This window comes from Cynocephalus volans, chromosome 2 (genome assembly GCF_027409185.1).
Source record: "Cynocephalus volans isolate mCynVol1 chromosome 2, mCynVol1.pri, whole genome shotgun sequence".
NCBI classification, from domain to species: Eukaryota; Metazoa; Chordata; class Mammalia; order Dermoptera; family Cynocephalidae; genus Cynocephalus; species Cynocephalus volans.
In genome coordinates this window covers 175,481,785-175,499,628 of record NC_084461.1, presented here as the reverse complement: position 1 = coordinate 175,499,628, position 17,844 = coordinate 175,481,785, and the positions used below count along the sequence as shown (strand labels likewise).

Here is a 17,844-nt window from a genome sequence, read left to right as displayed (position 1 = left end):
TTATCATGGCTGAGCAGTATTCTATTGTATGTATGTATACCACATTTGTATTATCCATTTGTCTGTTGATGGGCACCTACACTGATTCCATATCTTGGTTACTGTGAATAGTGCTGCAATAACCCTGGGAGTGCAGATGTCTCTTTGCTATACTGATTTACTTTCCTTGTATATCCAGTGGCGGGATTTCTGAATCATATAGTAGCACTACTTTTAGTTTTTGGAGGAAGCTCCATCCTGTTTTCTGGAATGGCTGTATTAATTCACATTCTCACCAACAATGTGTAAGAGTTTCGCTTTCTTTGTGGAGGTCTTTACTCCATTTTCATTGCTATCAGCCTTTCTCTTTCTTTTAATGGTTGTATTACATTCCATTGTATGAGCTTAATATCATTTAATTTTTTTCATAATAAATTTTTCCCCAATTTTTATTTGGAAAAATTCTAAACCTTCAGAAAAGTTGTAAGAATAGTATAAGAAGTACCAATGTACTCTTCACCTAGATTCACCAAATATTAACATGGTGCCATATTTGCTTTCTTTCACTCTCTGGACCATTTGTGAGTTGTCTGTAGACATCATGACAACTTCATCTTGAAGACATGTCCCTCTGAAGAACCAGGACACTCTGCTTCATAACATTATAAAAATAGAATAATTGCACTCAGGAAATTTAACATTATCACAAGACTGTAATCTATATGACATGGTCAAATCCTCCAAAGAACAATTCAGAATGCAGACACATCTCCCCAAAGAGCTGGTACACCAAGCACAGTCATGCTTAGCCGCATCTCTGGCAAACACCAGGTGAGACAGCCACAGGCCTGAGATGTCTTACTCTGCGCGATGCTGTCCCCTGCCTCTGTCCCAGGGTCCAAGATGCCCTATCTACTTGGGAAGGATTCAGTACGCAGCTCATTCCGTTTGAGAGATGAGATGCTTATCTAAAAATCCACGGCTTAAGAAAAAAATAGTAACAAACAACAATGCTGCTCAAATTTAAGGGAAAAAAACAACACAGAAACACAGAACACAACCTTTCCCCCAAATTTTCTTCTAGGATGTCCTGATAAAATCTTCCTGAGGGTATTTGTCAAGCAAATTAGGGAAAGGCAGGTCCCTAGACACACCCACCCACTCCCTGCCCAGCCCACTGGCAGGGCAGTGACTCACCTCTAGGATCTCTGTCTCAGAGATGGTGCCTTTGAAAGACGCCTTTGTGCCCTCATGACTGGACAAAGATGAACTTCTAATGTAAATGTCAACTCATGCCAATTCATCTACCAGTTACAATTTTTTAAAAGGTTTCCTATTACACAGCTCCAAGTAAGTATCTGCTTGGGCCAGTGTTTCTCAGAATGTGGTCCATAGATAACACATGTCAGCATCAGGTGTGGAAATAGTTTGAAGTGTCAGTCCCCAGGCTTCATCTTGGGCCTACTGACTCAGGATTTCTGGGGTTGAGGCCTAGGAATCTGAATTTTTAAAAGCACCCAGGTTATTCCAAAGCACATTTATCATTGAGAACCACTGAGCTAGGCTTCAATCTGAGATTAACTAAAACTTGGAAAAAATCTGTAGAACGAGAATCAAATATCAAGAACTGACTTGTACGTTATCTATGGCAGTGGCCTGTAAACATTCTGACCATAATCTTTACAAAGAAATATATTACACATCATGATGTAGTACACACATGGGTGTGCACGTGCACACACACACACACACTGAAATTAAAGCTTTGTGAAACAATATTTATTCTTATACCTGTGATTCACTCTGATATTTTCTACTGTTTCTATTTCATTTTTTAAAAACACTGGCCATAACCCACTAAATTGATTTCACAACACACTAATGAATCACTAACGAGCTTGCAAAAGAATAATCTATAGAAATCAACTGCAGTATAAAGCTCCATTGAGTAAGCATAAACCTAGGCAGAGAGAGTATAAAACACTAGTTATTAAATAAGATGTTTTTTAGATATTCTTAAAATATATGCATTTAGCTGAATTTAGATCAGTTTAATCACAATACTAATCTCCAAATGAAATAAATTTCATTTAGTCTTATTACAAATCTTATTAACATCAACTAGTAATTAAGGGTTTTGGGAGGGGGCAAATTGAAATGAAAATTGGGTGCTATGTTAAGACTGTGAGTCCTGGAACTTAACAGATGAGGTTCAGATCCTGGCTCTCCCATGCACCAGAGATGACAGCCCGAGGAACAACCCCCTAAGCCTCAGTCTCCTTGCCCTTGAAATGGGGATAATAATAGCATATATTGTAAAAGGTTGTTGTAAACACTAAATAAGATAATTCATGCAAATAATAATAGCGGTTATTATTATTGTTCAAGAATAAGATGCCTTTAAACAAAAGTTTTAGCACCTTAAAATAATGCAAAAAAAGATATTTAAATAAAGTCTCATATAGAAATATACATGTAAATTACTACCTGCATAAATGTACTATTCACTTGGCATTGTCTTTCTCTTTATGAACAAACTTTGGCCATTTTCTCTGTAAGGTGCTGTGCTAAGTGCTGGAAGCATGAGACTTAGTACCACTTACTGAGCAGCTTACAATCCAGTTGCAAAGTTAGGACAACAGGAAGACATATGAATCACCAAATCACATGCCAAGTGCTAAATACAAGAGGTGCTGAAAGTGAGCATAGTCAGAGCTCAGAGAGGAAAGGACCAGTGTCAGGAAGAGCTCCTGAGGTGGGGACTTGGGTGGAGAGGGAAGAGTGGGGAGGTGTGGAAGCTGGAAGGGAATCCCAAGAAGAGGAGAGTAAGGGGGAATGAAGACAAAGGGGTAAACCATGCCCTGGTCTGGCTGGGAGGCAGTAAGTCACAAGGACAAGCTTCGAAGGAGGAGCCAGTTTGGGTACCAGGCTATGGCAACGGTGATGCAGACAGATTCATCTGGAGTCAACTCAGGCTGGCTGCAGAGGTCTGGGCATTCCTATGAGAGGTGGCCTGACCAAAGCAACATCATGAGAGGGGCCAGGAGATGTCCTCAAGCATCAGTGACATGAACACTACAGATATCACAAGTAAACAGAATGAGGATATCAACACAGAAAAATGGGGTTCCAATGAACTTTGTCAAAGTGTACGTGGCATTACATGAAAGCACCAATCAACTCAGTCTCTAGCATGAATTTCTCTGTATGGTATAGACTGATCTCTGATGTTTTCCAAGGTTTTAGGCAAACCATCCCTACTATTCAAATTATTTTACTTTCTTTGTTCAGATTCTATGCATTTTTGCTCACCAGGCCACCTTCTGGTTGAGAATTCAGCTTGCCAGCTAACTTGATATGGAGAAGGATGCCCTGATAAAAGTACTTAAGCATTCTGGTCACTAAAAACTAGCTGCTTACTTATCCATCAGACTGGTAAAAATTTGATTATGTGTAACCATCAGCAAATGTCTGGTCATTCTTTGATATGTTGGAAAGATGCCAGGCCCAATAGAATGGAGACTGTCAATCCTGGTTGCACTTTAGAGTCACCTGGAGAGCAGCTTAAAATACCCTGGAATGGGGCTGCTGTCGAGGGAGCAGCTCCTGAATCAACCACCACCCTCTCGTGCAATGGTTCTCAGTCCTGACTGCCTCGTGGAATCACTGGGGAAACTTACACAAACCTATGTCCAGGAATGGAGCAGACTTTTCCCATAGAGGGCCAGATGGTAAGTAGCTTAGGCCTTGTGAGTCACACAGTCTTTGTCGAAACTATTCAACTCTGCCGCTGTAGCACAAAAGCAGCCATAGACAACATGTAAACAAACAGGTGTGCCTGCATTCCAATAAAACTTTATTTACAAACACAGAGGGCAGACACGATTTGGCCAGTGAGCTGTTCACTGACTCCTACTGTACAATGTCGGAATAATTACAACTAGCATTCTGATCTTGTGTCATTAATACAAAACTAGAGCAAAGTGTGAAAATAAATACAAAAGCTGCTCAGTCTTGGAATCTTATCCTTCAGCTATCATCCTATTATCATTTGCCAGACACTCAATGCAGACAGCCGTATTTATATCTAAGACGTCTGACCTTATTCAGACTGTATCTGCCACTGAGCACTATTGAGCACCTTCAAAGCGTCGCTTAGGTGGAAACTACCCACCTGATTACTCAGCTGAAGCCCTGGCCACCTAAGAGGAGCTTGGCAGTACCATTCTGGTTTCTTCATTGGTAGAAGATGTCATAGGGGTGGGTTTAAAATTTATTTTGATAGGAAAAAATAAACTGTCTATGCTGCTTTTGAGTACATGTATTCTCCACGCAACTGATCAGCTAGGTATAAATATACCATCTTAGGTCTACAGTTTTTGATTAAATCATTTCTGTTCAACTGGGTAGGTTGAATCAACGATCTTGTCTCAGCCATCACTTCTGACTTCCCCCAATGTCTCGAATGCATAATGACCGAAAGCCAAAAGGCTGAGACTGTTTGCTAAGTGGATGAGATCTGAGCACGAATGTCACTCTTGGCCCTCAAGCTGTGGCGAGCCAGAGCTTACTGTACAGCTGTGCTGTCCCTAACTCCCATCCTGCGACGCAGTCCCAGATGCCACAGTGCTAGAGTGTTTACATCCAGTCGTGCAGAAGCTCAGAAAAGCCCATGATCCCCGTCCTTGCTGCTCGGGGCAGTTTCTCTCCATTGTCAAAGTTATCACCCTGCACAATGAAGACCAGTGTCAGACAAGGTGGTCTCCTGGGGACGGAGGGCATAAACTTCCCCATACACACAGCCAGCAATCAGTCAATCTCCCAGTCTGCCCACAGTGTTAAGGAAAATAAAACTAAGATGTTTCTGACTTGGATGTGCACTTGTGAGTCCAGTTACCATGATGCCTTATTACGGCTCCATTCTGTACTCACCTGGAAGTGTTTTCAAGTATTCCTTTGACTTCATTCATTTCTTCTTTCCCAAAGTAAACAACAGTGAGATGAATCCTCCCGTCCTGTTGGATGCACATCTCTCTGGAAAACAAAGCACATGTACGTCTGGTTCCTATTTTCATGTTAACAGGCAAGGTACAAACACACATCTTTCCTGTAAAGTAGAAAAGGGACTTGCAGTGAACCAAGTAAACTGCCAGGAGAGCAGAGATGGGATCTAAGACATTTCTGGTTGGCCATCCCAATGGCCTGTACCTGTATTTATCTTATCAGGAGAACAGTGAAATTTAAACATGCTGATCTGGTTGGTTACAACTCAGAGGCAAGGCACCCTTGATTCATTGGGGCCCTGCAGTGTCATGGAAATGACACCAGATTCTCACTCCCATAAGAAGTCTATGAAATACCATAGATACAGATTCCATTTTGCAGGTGAGAAAGCTAAAGTCCAGAGAGGGTAAGACTGGAATCCCTGCCTACGACTCTCTTTTCTTGTGCGTGCCACATACCAATAGTATTAAGGACTGAATGAACAAAGGTGAAAAGTCACTCCTTTGGCAGTACTCTAGAGACTCTCAGAAACATCTGGTGTTACGACTGTCTGAGGGGATGACCAGGCAGAAATGCAGTCACCGTGCCTCCCCTCCCCAAGCAGATGCAATAACCGTCACTACTTCCGACGTTTCCTCTCTGTGACTCTGCTCATCCTGGGCACCTGACCCCTCAAGCTCCAGCGTCCTGACAAAGCAACCACTTGGCCCAGCCCTCCCAAGGCCAGGCCTCTGGCTCTGGACTGGTCTTGACCTGCTTCCCTTCAAAGCTGACCTGCTGTGTGCCCATGTCCTGTTCTCTCCACAGTGACCCCTGGCTAATCTGCTAAAACCCTCTGTTGAGGGTGTACTTCGTGTGTGTGTGTGTTTAAGATACATATGGGGTGGGGAGCTGACTGGTTAGCTCAGTAGGTTAGAGTGCAGCCTTATAACCACAAGGTCATGGGTTCAGATCCCTGTACCAGCCAGCAGCCAAAAGAAAAAAAAAAGATATATGGGTGTGTATGTGTAAATGTGTGTATGAATATATGTGCAAATATATGCATGTATGTCGATAAATATGTTTAAATGTACATGTATGTATGTATGTATATATGCATTACTTTCACAGGAGTTTTCAGGAAGCAAGTTAATGGAGAGATTCTACCGGCGAGATGATATTCGTGATATTTTGACATTCTGCATAGCCTTCCATTTTGCTCCTTTTGTCCCTGTGTTGACTACTTTCCTTAATTTCCAAACAATCGCAGTCCACATCACAGCTTTCTAGAAATCTCTGAGCTCCAATTACAGAGGCCAGTTTATTGGATGCTTTCCCGGGGTTGCTGGGAGAAATACAAAGCAATAGAAGACACGGTTCTTATCCTCCAAAAACTTAGTTGGGAAATAAAATGAGCTCAAATAAAATAATCAGACACCTCATGGCACAGATAAAAGTATACAGAATTCAGAAAGCACGGCAAATCCTGTGGGCTGGAATGGTTGGAACTGGAAAGGATAGACAGGGCTTAGAAGGTAGAAAGGAGAATTTCAGAAGGAAGAAATCTCAGAGAAGGTTATACTGATGCTGCGCGGGAGGCTTGCAGGGCTCCCCCTGGCTGTGGGCTTGGTTCTGAGAATTCTGCTTCTCTCCTATGGAAGAAAAATCAGAGCTGTCTCAGGAACCCAGAGTGATGGTGGAGCTCGTAGAAGTCGTCAAGGGACTGGGGACAGAGGCCTGGGGTGTAACCACACCAGAGCACACTCGCAGCCCCAATGCCATTGACTCCTGACAACAAAATTCTCTGTCTGTAAAAGGTCCCTTCCACAGACTTGACAGATAATGCTTTAACTTCCTTCACCAGGGTAGGATAAAAGCACACACACAGGGTCAAGTGCTGGAAGAACCAGGCTTTAAAATTGTACACGTACTTGGAAAAAATGCATCCCAGAATCAGGAGAGGGACACCTGCTAAGCCTGAATAAAAAGCATTCTCATTTCTCTAACGACATCTTTGCTGTCTTCCCCTGGTATTTTTAAACTCATTCAAAGCACTACCTGATTTTAAGAAATAAAACAGAGATGCATTGGACCTTTACTCTTTGTGACCAGGTGAGACTTCCCAAAACAGCAAAGCAGAATTTGCTCTGAGGTCCACCTGCAGGGCTCCACCCATTATTTATTTACTCTTTCCTTCATTCATCCAACAAACATTGCGGACAGCATGCCATGCACCAGACACTCTACCAGGGGATCTTAAAAAATGAGAAAGTCACATCTGCCCTTGAGAAGTCTTCTGTCTACTGTAGGAAACTCAAACTATCCATCACGTTATGAATGGATGCTCTATGGGAGGATGAGCACAGTGCGATGGAAACACCACCTCCATCTGTCTGAATGATCTTCGTATTTTCCAAAATGATCTCATGGGACTCCATCTCCTGGGAAGACGTGTGTGAGAAGAGTGTGTATGTGGGGGGCTGGGTACACGGGCACGTCTCGGGAAGCTCCAATCCCCAGGAACCTCTGGGGAGCTCGTCTTTTCCCCCAGTTGCTTGGCGTCAGCTCCCAGCCCCACCTGGTCATTCTTCTACCTATACCTGGAAGCCTGAAAACTCTACCTCACAAAGTCCTTATCCTTTTAGAACATTTTTTCCGGGAAATAACAGTTTCTTCTCCCCCATGATACTGTAACACAGAGCACTGAGACTGATTAAGATATAAGTTCATGGAAAGATTCACACTCTCTTTTAATCCCATTTTTCCATAAACTTTTTTTGTAGTACCCTCCTGTGTTTTTAGTCAGAAAACATGCATCACAGTCACGTAAACATCTATATTTCTGTTTCCCACTAGGCCTGAGGCACTCGATAGTCTTTGAGTTCTGTTATTAATCTGTACGAGCTGCCCTGTGAGCGAGGCGCGTGACCATGACTCACCCCCTCAGTGTACAGGTGAGCAGAAACGGGTTACAGGACATGGCCGAACTTTGGAGGCGGTGAAGCCTGGGGCTCATCTCAGCAGGTCACCCCACCAGCATAAGGATGCACCTAAGGGTCTTACAGATTTGCTCTAACTCTCTAGGACCCCACCACAAAGCGGAGTGGACTGTTCAACTTGAGTTCCTGATGGGAACCAGTCCGACATGTCTGGGCAGATCTGGTGGGCTGGAGACAGGCTGGTCGGAGGCCTGTTTTGGAGGAGGGGTTGTACCCTTACGGAGAGAACTCATCCTGAGGTAGGTAGGGTTTCTCAGCCTTGGCACTGTTGACAGTTGGGACCTGCTAATTCCCTATTGTGGGAGGAGCTGGCCTGGGCACTGGAGGGTGTTTAGCAGCATCCCTGGCCTCTGCCAACTGGATGCCAGTAGCATCTCCCCTACCCCAGTTGTGACAACCAAATATGCCTCCTGACCTTGTCAGATGTCCCAGGGTGGGGGAGGGGAGGGTGCACAATTGCCTCACTTCTGAACCACCATCTTAAGAAAGAATCAGGTTCAGTAACAACACCTGATTTGCCAGAGGGATGGCGTGATTGTCAGAACAGTGCACATCCCTGGGGTTTGTCCTGCTTTCCGCCCAGCTCTTGTGGACCAATGTGTGAGTCTTAGGGAGAGATGTACCTGCCAAAAAAACCCCCCCAAACCTGAAAGGCTTTCTTTACAGAAAATGAAATTATGACGGGTGTTGGGACCTCAAGCCAGGACTTTTGGGGAATTCATGTAGCAGTGTTGGCATGGTGGGGATGCCAGGGGTGGGTATGGCAGCAGCAGCAGCCTCCAAGGCACTCATGAGTGCCAGTACCTCACCAGAGGCAGCAGGTTTGCTTGATGCAGCTGATGCCTGTGCAGTCAGTGGAGGCAGAACTTACATCTGGATACACGCCAGACCTCACTGAGGACACCCAGAAAGACTGCGAGGGGCAGACATTTAAGGAGCACCTCCATGTGCAATGCATTATTCTTGCTGGAGTAAGATTCACAAAGGATAATTATGTGTGGTCCTTGCAGGGGACCAACTATCCAGGTTTGCCTGGGATTCTCCAGGTAACAGTACCGAAAATCCCATATTTTAGGAAACCCTTCAGTCTCAGGCAAACTGGGACAACTGGTCACCCATCCACCTCAGGAACTTAATAGTTTACTGGAAGAAATGTGTGGAATATACCAATATTTATAAAGCAAATATATTTCACAGGGCTTAGTTTCTTGTAGTTTCAGGTTTAGCCTAACTTCTTTAAAAAGTACATATAAAAATGTTGATCTTGCAAAACAACGGGAAATTTTCCCCAGGCTAAAAGTCTCTGTTGTAAGATAAAGAATTGTATCTTTACAAAAATTGTATCTTTACAAAAAATAAAAGGTTACTGGCTCAAGGACAGATAAGTTACTGATTTATATATAAAGATACTGGGAACTTATGTAGGGAGAGGGAATGTTTGCTAAGATCAAGGTTTTTTATTTTTGTTGGTGGATTGACTTAACCTCTTGCAAATTGCATTATGGAATGTAACTTTGCTTGTTTGACTGATGTTGCCAGCCTATATTGTTAAACTATGACTCCACCTATGTTCTTTTCCTGCAACTTCCTGGTCTGGAGAATAAATGTGGGGTGAAAACCCCAGTTCTTGGTTAATCTCCCAAAAGGAAGGAATGCCTCTCTCTTGAGGGTTCCAGGAGATTAACCCCTTTGGGGCTTCTCACTGCTCAGAAGAGATGGGCTTTGAGTAATCTTTTCTGGCTCTATCACCCAGGGTAAGTGGGGTGACAAATCCGTGGGAGGCAAAGCAACAGAAACCGACAGCTGAAGAGCTATAACATAATGCAGGACAGAATAAGTACAGTAACAGACGTATAATGAGCCAAGAGGATGCAGAGGTGAGCGTGGTTCATTTCTAATGGGTGCTAGGGAAAGGGGATTAAGAAGATGGGGCATCCGGGCTGAGTCTTGACAGGAACTCACCTGCTACACACAGGTGGAGAGGAGCAGAGAGTGGACTTTCACAGCTGAGAAAAGGCACAGATGCAAGAAGATCACATCAGTTTTTCTCTCAAGTCAATTTTGTACTCACATGTATCAGGTATAAGAAGAAAGCTATTAAGGCTGTAAGTAGTGTCCTGTGCACATGAAATGATAATCAATAGCCCATCAGTTCTGAAACTCTACCTATGGTCTGCTCTGACAACAGGAAGAAAAGTGCTTAGCCACAAAGGGATTGGAAATAAGGAATAGGCACTGTTCTGGAGAGGGAATAGAGCTATTGTGGGCCTTCTGAAATCTGGCTTTAAAAAACAATATTCTTCCTTTGGTTTGGTGGGTCCCCTATCCTCTTCCCATGTCAAGTTGAATTAATTCATAATTCTTCTATTCCATTATTTGAGTAATCTAGTAAGTGTTAAGAAATGAAAGTGAATTTTGACTCTCCTCCAAGCAATTCAGGCCTACTTTCCTTACTGCCCATTTCAGAACAGAAAAGGAGATCATTTTCCAGTTGATCATTATTTACTCTTGGATAAATGTACCTAAATAACCTGTAGCTCAAAAGAAATAACAACCAACTTCTATTAAGCCCCCAAAGAGAAACCTTTATCCAGTTAAGGTGAATGATACAGTAGTGTTTCTCAAACATATTAGCCATAAAACTTTCTTGGTGCAGCACTGGTGTACAAAGAGTGAAATGGCCCACAAAGAGGTGAGGGGCTTGGGAGGACTATACATACAAAATATATTATTTTCTGCTGTGGATTGGCTGAATTGTGTCCCCAAAGTCCATATATTAGAAGCTTAATTCCCACTGTAACTGTCGAGGGTGGGAAATCCTATTACGGTAATTGAAAGGTGGGGCCTTGAAGAGGTGATTAGATTATAGGACCATGCTGTAGTGAATGGATTAATAATGGTGGTCAGAGCTGTCGTTCTCAGAGATTTAAAAAGACAACACTTGAGAGTCTCTCTCTCTCTGCTCTGCCATTTTCTGCCATGTGAGACCCCTGGGTCACTGTTGCCAACAAGAAGACCCTCGCCAGATGTGTTCCCTGGACTTTGGATTCCCCAGCCTCTGAAACTGTAAGCAATAAATTTCATTTTCTTTATAAATCACCCAGTTCCACATATTTTGTTATAAGCAACAGAAAAAGACTAATACATTTTCATTTTGAGGGACACAAAGAACAGGAGGCACAGATCTCTATCACAATCCAACATCTGATGGCCCAAGGCCTTTTTGTCATCTATGCCAGCCTATCCATAAAGTTCAGGCTCATTTCAACTTCAGAGACTCTACAGTCATGGATTTAAAATTCCTTTTTAGACATTTCCAGCACCATCTAGAACAAAAAGGAAAAAAAAGAGAGAGTTGTTAAAGAAGAGTCAGGTGAATGATTTCCTTGATACTGCTTTAAAGTATCATAAATGCCTTGAGAGGGATGACCGAAGAGGCAGAAGGAGAAAAGAGAGAACATTAAGACAAAAATAATCAGTCAAGTCCGAGGAGAAACACAGTGACATGAAAAAAGGTTCTCAGTCCAGCTGGCAGTATTCAACATAAAAATCAAGAAAACTCAAAATGAATTGAGAAAGACTTTTTTTTAAGTCATGAAGAATATTTTTCATAAAAATTCTTTTCTTTTTTTGTTTTTTTTTTTCTGTGAGAGGCTCACAGATAAAGACCTAAAGAAAATCTATAGCTTTGTTACTATGAGTTTCTTCCTGCTGTCACAAACAACACACACAAAGAAATCACAGACGAGCTTAAAATCTATAACATGGAAGCTAAGAGAAGCTAAGCAGCCAAAAAACAAATGCAAGAATAGCTGAGGTGAAATGACGTGATTTAAAAAAAAACAACAACAAATAAACAAAACAGAAGAAGAGCAGGTGGGATTAGGGAAATACACTACTGGGCAAAAGGGAGACATCAAAACAGGAACTGGATTGAAGCAATTCTCTTGGGTGAGCTTCTCTACTCCCAGCCACGATGGAGTCTGCAGGGACCCAAGCGAAGCACGTGGTGGGACAATCACAGGACAGGAAACAGCACGTGAAGCCTCGGAGGGTCCCAATGGCCAGGACGAGGACACCCAGGGAGGGGGAGCCTGTTGGAGTAACCAGCCACCCGATCCCCAGGAACAAACCGCAGCACAATTTTGCACGCAGCGCATGTGCAGCTGGGCCCCACCAGGAACACAGCTGTCTACACTGCTCTCCAGGGGCAGCTGGCTTGTTATTGTCACCCAGGGAGGTGACAACACTTGAGCATTAGCATCACGATTTCTTGTAAATCCTAGCAATGTCATTCATTTGGTGTTCACTGCCCCCTAAACAAAGGCACTTCGGGGCTAGTGCTAGGAAAAAGCTGGTCTCACCCCCCAAAACGGCAGGCTTCTTTTCAACACTAAGGGCCGAAGTAAGCCAACCTTTGTTTTTCCCGTTTCTGCTTATCTGCCCAGAAGTTCAGAAATCTGGCGTTTCTGACGAGTTTCGATGGTTTCCGGCAGTCCCAGCTTCCAGGTACTCGAATCTCCCTTCCCACACTGTTAGTGAGTCCTTGCTCCTTGAATTGCAAAAATGCTTTTATTCGGTTCGGGTTTTTTTTTTTTTTTTTTTTTTTTTGTAAAAACAGACTATTTTTAAGATTAGTTGAGATGATTATGTAATAATGAGAAAAATAATCATGATAGTAAATACCTTAGCCCATGCACTTCATGCACCCAGGAATTGATTTTGTCCCCAGGGCCCATCTCAGGCACAGTTCTGGAGCACGGAAATGTGGCCTTTGGCTTTTTGCAGACTGCACGCCATGCTGGCCATCACGCCAGGTGAGCTGTTTTCTGCAGACCCAGAATTTCCCAGGGGCCGCTTTGTATCTTGTGACCAGGCCTGCTCTCTCCTGGGGATTCCAGGTTCCACATCTATTCTTTCTGTCCAAGAAACCAAATATATTCTAAGTCTTAGCCATGTGAGTCTTTTCTAGGTAAATAATTAGCAAATTGATGCTGAAGGGAAAAAACCTAAAACTACCTGTAATGATCAGTGTGAGCTGTGAGGGGCCAACTGGACCCATTCATTCATTTTGTAGAAGATACTAGAGCTGAGATATATGAAGATATATGTGTAAAATATTCCTCAGCCAATAAATTGATATCCAATAGTAATAACTGCAAACCATGTGCCAAAAATAGTAGAAAATGGCAAAAATCTTGCCACCAATAAATGACCAATGAAAGGGACATAATCTTCTGCCATAAATGTCACAAAGAGGAGGCGAAGGAAAGAAATGGAACATCCTGTTTTCCTTATGTGGCTCCCAGCTCTAGCAGCCGCCTGCGGAGGTGGAGCTAGTGAGTGAGGCTGTGCATGAGAAGTGGACCAGGGGCCACCTGGGGAAGACCTCGGGGTCCCAACCTCCCACCCTAGCATCAAAGCATCAGCACTGGGAAGAGCCACAGCAAAGGGTCTTTCCACATTGCAATCAAAGTGAAGGACGGTAGTTCTGTCCTAATTATACTTTATAAACTGTCCTCTGCAAAAGAAAGTGGATTTGACAAAAACAGTGGAAAAAAGATAATTGCATTTTGTCAAGATCCTTGTCTGAGCAGGAAGAGAAGCAGGGATAAGAGATACTGAGAGCCCGAAAGTACCTTATAGGTATCTTCCCAACGCTCCACGCCCCAGGGAACCATTAACTACAATGCCAAAGCTTTCTTTTTCCCTTTTTGACCTGTAGGAGTGGCAAGAGCTGCTGGAAACAAGAGAAGTAAACAAATAGGCTGATTTCCCCTGATGTTCGAGGCCTCAGTCCTTCCCCGAGAGCCAAATACATCTAGCCCTCAGGACAAGGTTTTCCTCCCAGTAGACTGAGTGAGCTCAGTATCCATCCCAGGGCTCAGAAGAGCCACAAGCACCAGAAACTTCCACAAAGGCTGCACAGAGCTCCAGCTGAGTTTTTTCTCTCCTCCCCCAATTCTGTCACACTCCAAATCAAGTGAGTGGAACAATACCCTGTCCTCAAAATACAATGAGGAGTAGGACCCAAACAGTTCCCAATTAAAATGAGGAGAGGGGCCCAGGAGAATCCACCTGTACTGTGTCAGAGCAAACAGAAGGTCTGTTGTGATGCAGAGAAAAGAGAAGAAACATCCCAGCAACCACATCCCAAGAATAAGAACAAAATTAAGGGGAAAAAGAAAAGAAATTTAAGAAAGAAATAGTATTCAAAGCAAAGAGCCTGAAAGAAAATACAACTCAGAAGGAAACATTTCTTGCAAATGTTTCACGCTTTTTATTAACAAACATGTGAATTCAATGAAAAAAAGTTCAAAGAGGAAATGATAAAAAAGAACAATAAGATTAATAGGCACATTATGTGCTCAGGAAATAAATCGATAGACAAAATAAACAGAGGTAATAAATTAGAAATAGCAAGGTACAAAATATACATTGGAGAATCAAATTACTGACATAAAGGAAAGATTTAAGTGAAAGCACATATAAGTCAAAGGCATTAAAAAATAAAGATAATAAATGGAAAAGATCTGTGAAATATACAATTGTGTCCATGAAGCAGAGAATCTAAAAAAATAAAGCAGGAGATACTCAAAGAGAGAATACCAAAAATCTCCCTGAAAGGAATGGACCCACACAACAAAAAAGGAAACTATTCCAGGAAAATCAGATAGAGAACCATAGACACCGAGACAAGAACTATGCTAATTAAGTTATTATGACTCAAGACTGAAGAAGGAATACTTCAGGCATTCAGGCAAAAGTAAGTCATTTTTAGGAGAGACAAAATGAAGTGTTCTTAACATGTCTCCACGGTATCATTAAATACCCGAAGAATGTCTACAAAGTCCCAAGGAAAGAAAGTGTGTCCCGAGAATTTTAAGCCCAGCCAAGCAATCCTCATACTATAAAGATAGCAAGTAGATATTCTAGTCTCAAGCACTTATGAGCCTTCTTGAAAAACTTTCTTGACCTTGAAATATAGCCAACTCAGAACTCAGGAATAGAGAAGCTACTGGAAGAGGGCTGTGGAGAAATGCACTAAATCCACTCAAATACAGAACTGGGACTAAAGGAACCATAGTTTCAAGACAGACTGTAGAAGTTGCAAACCCTGACAAGGTAGAAATAACAGATAGCTGACAAAAATTGGAAGATGGGACATGGAAGAGGGAGATAGTATAACTGGGCTGATTTCCTTTTCCTACTACAGTTTTTCAATCAATCCAGTCTAAAATTAAAATACGTAGTAAAAAATACATAACGATTCTAACCATTTTTTGCTTTGCAAAATCACTTTGTTAACTTTAGAGGAATTTCTTAGGAATTAATATCTTTTACAGTGAAGAGCTATTTTCCTAAAGTATAGCAATTTATTTTGTTATACTTCAGATTCTCTTCTATAAATTAAAAAAAGGTAAGATTTAGTTCTTTAATTTAAAATAGAATGCATAACATATCTCATGTTGCATAAAATTATTGCTAAATAGAGAACTATTCTTTTATCTGCCTATATGCAAAGAAGTATGCCTGAAATGGTATTCAACTGATATAATAATGGATAATTCTGGGAATTGGAACCTGGAATGATTTTTTAAATAATTTATTCCCTGTACTGTTCTATATTGCTTAAACATCTTATAATAGCCAAGTAACACTTTTACAAAGTAAAAAGTCATGTTTAAATTGTAAAAGCCAAAAACAATCTTTCATTGAATTTTTAAACTAAATATAAAACATATGGTAATTACTATACATAGAAATTTACAAAACAGAGAAAAAGAAAATAAAAGTTACTCATAGTGTCATCTTCAGTGTCAACCACATTTAACAGTTTCCAATCTTGGGATGAAAAGAACTTTATAAAGAAGACAACTTTGATTATTTAATAAACGGACCCTTATATTTTCTCCCAGTAATTTTACGGTCATATTTGTTGCATTTAAATATTTAATTGACTGGAGTTTACTTTTGTTTTTGGTGTGAAATAAGAATTAAATTTTTTATGTTTGGTTGGTTGGCCCAACACCATGCTCTGAATAATCCCTTCTTTGCTGACTGGAAATGTCACCTTTACTACTTTTTGTAGAGAATTAAATACCCTCAGGTATTTACCCTCTCACACCCCATTGTTTCAGAGACCTCAACACACTCAGAAACTCCTGGCTACAGAGTAAACTCCCCACTTAGCCCTCTGCTCAAGTGTCCTCTACTCTGAGGAGTCTCTCTTTGTGTCACTCTGTCCCTTGTCTATGTCTCTGTTGTGGCATGTGGTTTTGTAGATTCTACTTTCCATGAAGGTAGGTACTGCACCTCAAATTTGTCTTCTTATCCCGGGCATCTGGAAAGAGTGCCTGGCACACGCGATAAGCTCTCAAAGCATCCTGTCCAAGGAACAAGTCCTTCTCCACCCCTCCCTTCCTAACACATGCAGCAACGGACATCTGCACAGTGAAGATCAAGAAAAAAAATGCCTCAGGACTTCTGTGTTTTTTGTAAACATTAACTAGAATTACACTTTATTTCACCATCTCCATTTTGGAGACTTGTATGCCCTAATTTTACTTTTCTTAATATACCTCTCTTTTTGTTTTATTCCTATTGTTACAATTCTCATGACATTAACATAGTTAAAATTCTCATGACATTAAGGAAATAGCTGGTCAAACATACGCGAGAGAAATACCTCATGTCCTCACTCATAAGTGGGAGCTAAGAAACAAAGAACGAAAGACCATAATAAAAAGTTGATCTTTCAGAAGGAGAGAACAGACCTATAGTTACTAGAGGTGGGAAAGGTGGAAGGGGATGGGGAGTAATTGGGTAAGGGACACAAAAAGTAATTACGGTTTGTAATGATGCATGTACTAATAATATTGATTTGATCATCACATACTGTCCACAAATACTGATAGTCAACTCTGTACCCCATAAACATGTATAAATAATAAAATACATATATATATATGTATACGTAAGAGAATCCTGCTATTCCAGGCCCTCTGAGTCCTACACTGAGCAGACAGACATTCCTTTACCCTACGCACCACCTTACCAAGCTCAACACATTCCATGACTAGCTTTTGTGATGAAACACAGCTCAGGATCCTTGATCTGGCAAGCTATAGGCAGCTTCCCTTCCAAAGGAACTTGCCATAACCTAGTCCTAGACCTGGGGACACAGCTGCTGAGAGTAATGATGTGACTTAATGTCTAGTGCTCACTGTGTGTGTGTTCATTCATTCTCAGGGTGTACTGTTCAATCAACCAGCGGTACTTTGTTCTTCCAAAGAGGAGAGATATACAGAGAGAAACACCAAAGAAATGTTGAAAAAAGCCCAAACAACATAAATACTCAATTCAGTACTGGAGCCAGAGGGACACTGCAAACAGGTAAGCAACTGTACACAAAGGTGTATTCTACAAGCTGGGAACAGAAGAACAGATCAGCCCACCTACTTTGGATTATATCATAGCTAAAGCAGAACTCCAGCTAATGAAAAGAAAAGTTTAAGAAGTAGGGAATATGAAAAAAGCTCAGGGAAATGCGAGCTGCTACACCTGCAGGAAAGGCAAGGGGGAGCTGTGGGAGCTGTCTTCAAACACGTGAAAGATTATGAGGTTTAAGAGGAAATGGGTTTGTTCAGTCTCTTCTCTAGAGGCTAGAACTAGACCCACTGGGCAGAAATGACAGGGAGGCAGAGTTCATCCAAATAATAGAGAGCTTTCTGTCTAGAGCTGGTCAACGAAGCAGCAGCCTGACCTGTGAGGCAGATAGTTACCTGGTACACATGTGTCACCATGGCATATGTCAGGGGATGATATAGAGGGATTCTGAATTAAGGCAGGATTAGACCAGACTACTTCGAAGATCTCTTCT

The 17,844-nt window shown here is 41.9% G+C and overlaps 1 protein-coding gene across 5 annotated transcripts in view; it reads right to left on the bottom strand.

Annotated features, from left to right (window-relative positions):
* CSGALNACT1 (chondroitin sulfate N-acetylgalactosaminyltransferase 1) overlaps window positions 1–17,844 on the bottom strand; it is a 304,182-nt gene that overhangs the window by 23,741 nt on the left and 262,597 nt on the right. For all 5 annotated transcript variants that reach the window (XM_063085938.1, XM_063085936.1, XM_063085940.1 and 2 more), the window contains one exon: window positions 4,912–5,013. In XM_063085938.1, coding sequence (XP_062942008.1) covers window positions 4,912–5,013 — 102 coding nt within the window. The remainder of the gene's footprint in view (window positions 1–4,911; window positions 5,014–17,844) is intronic.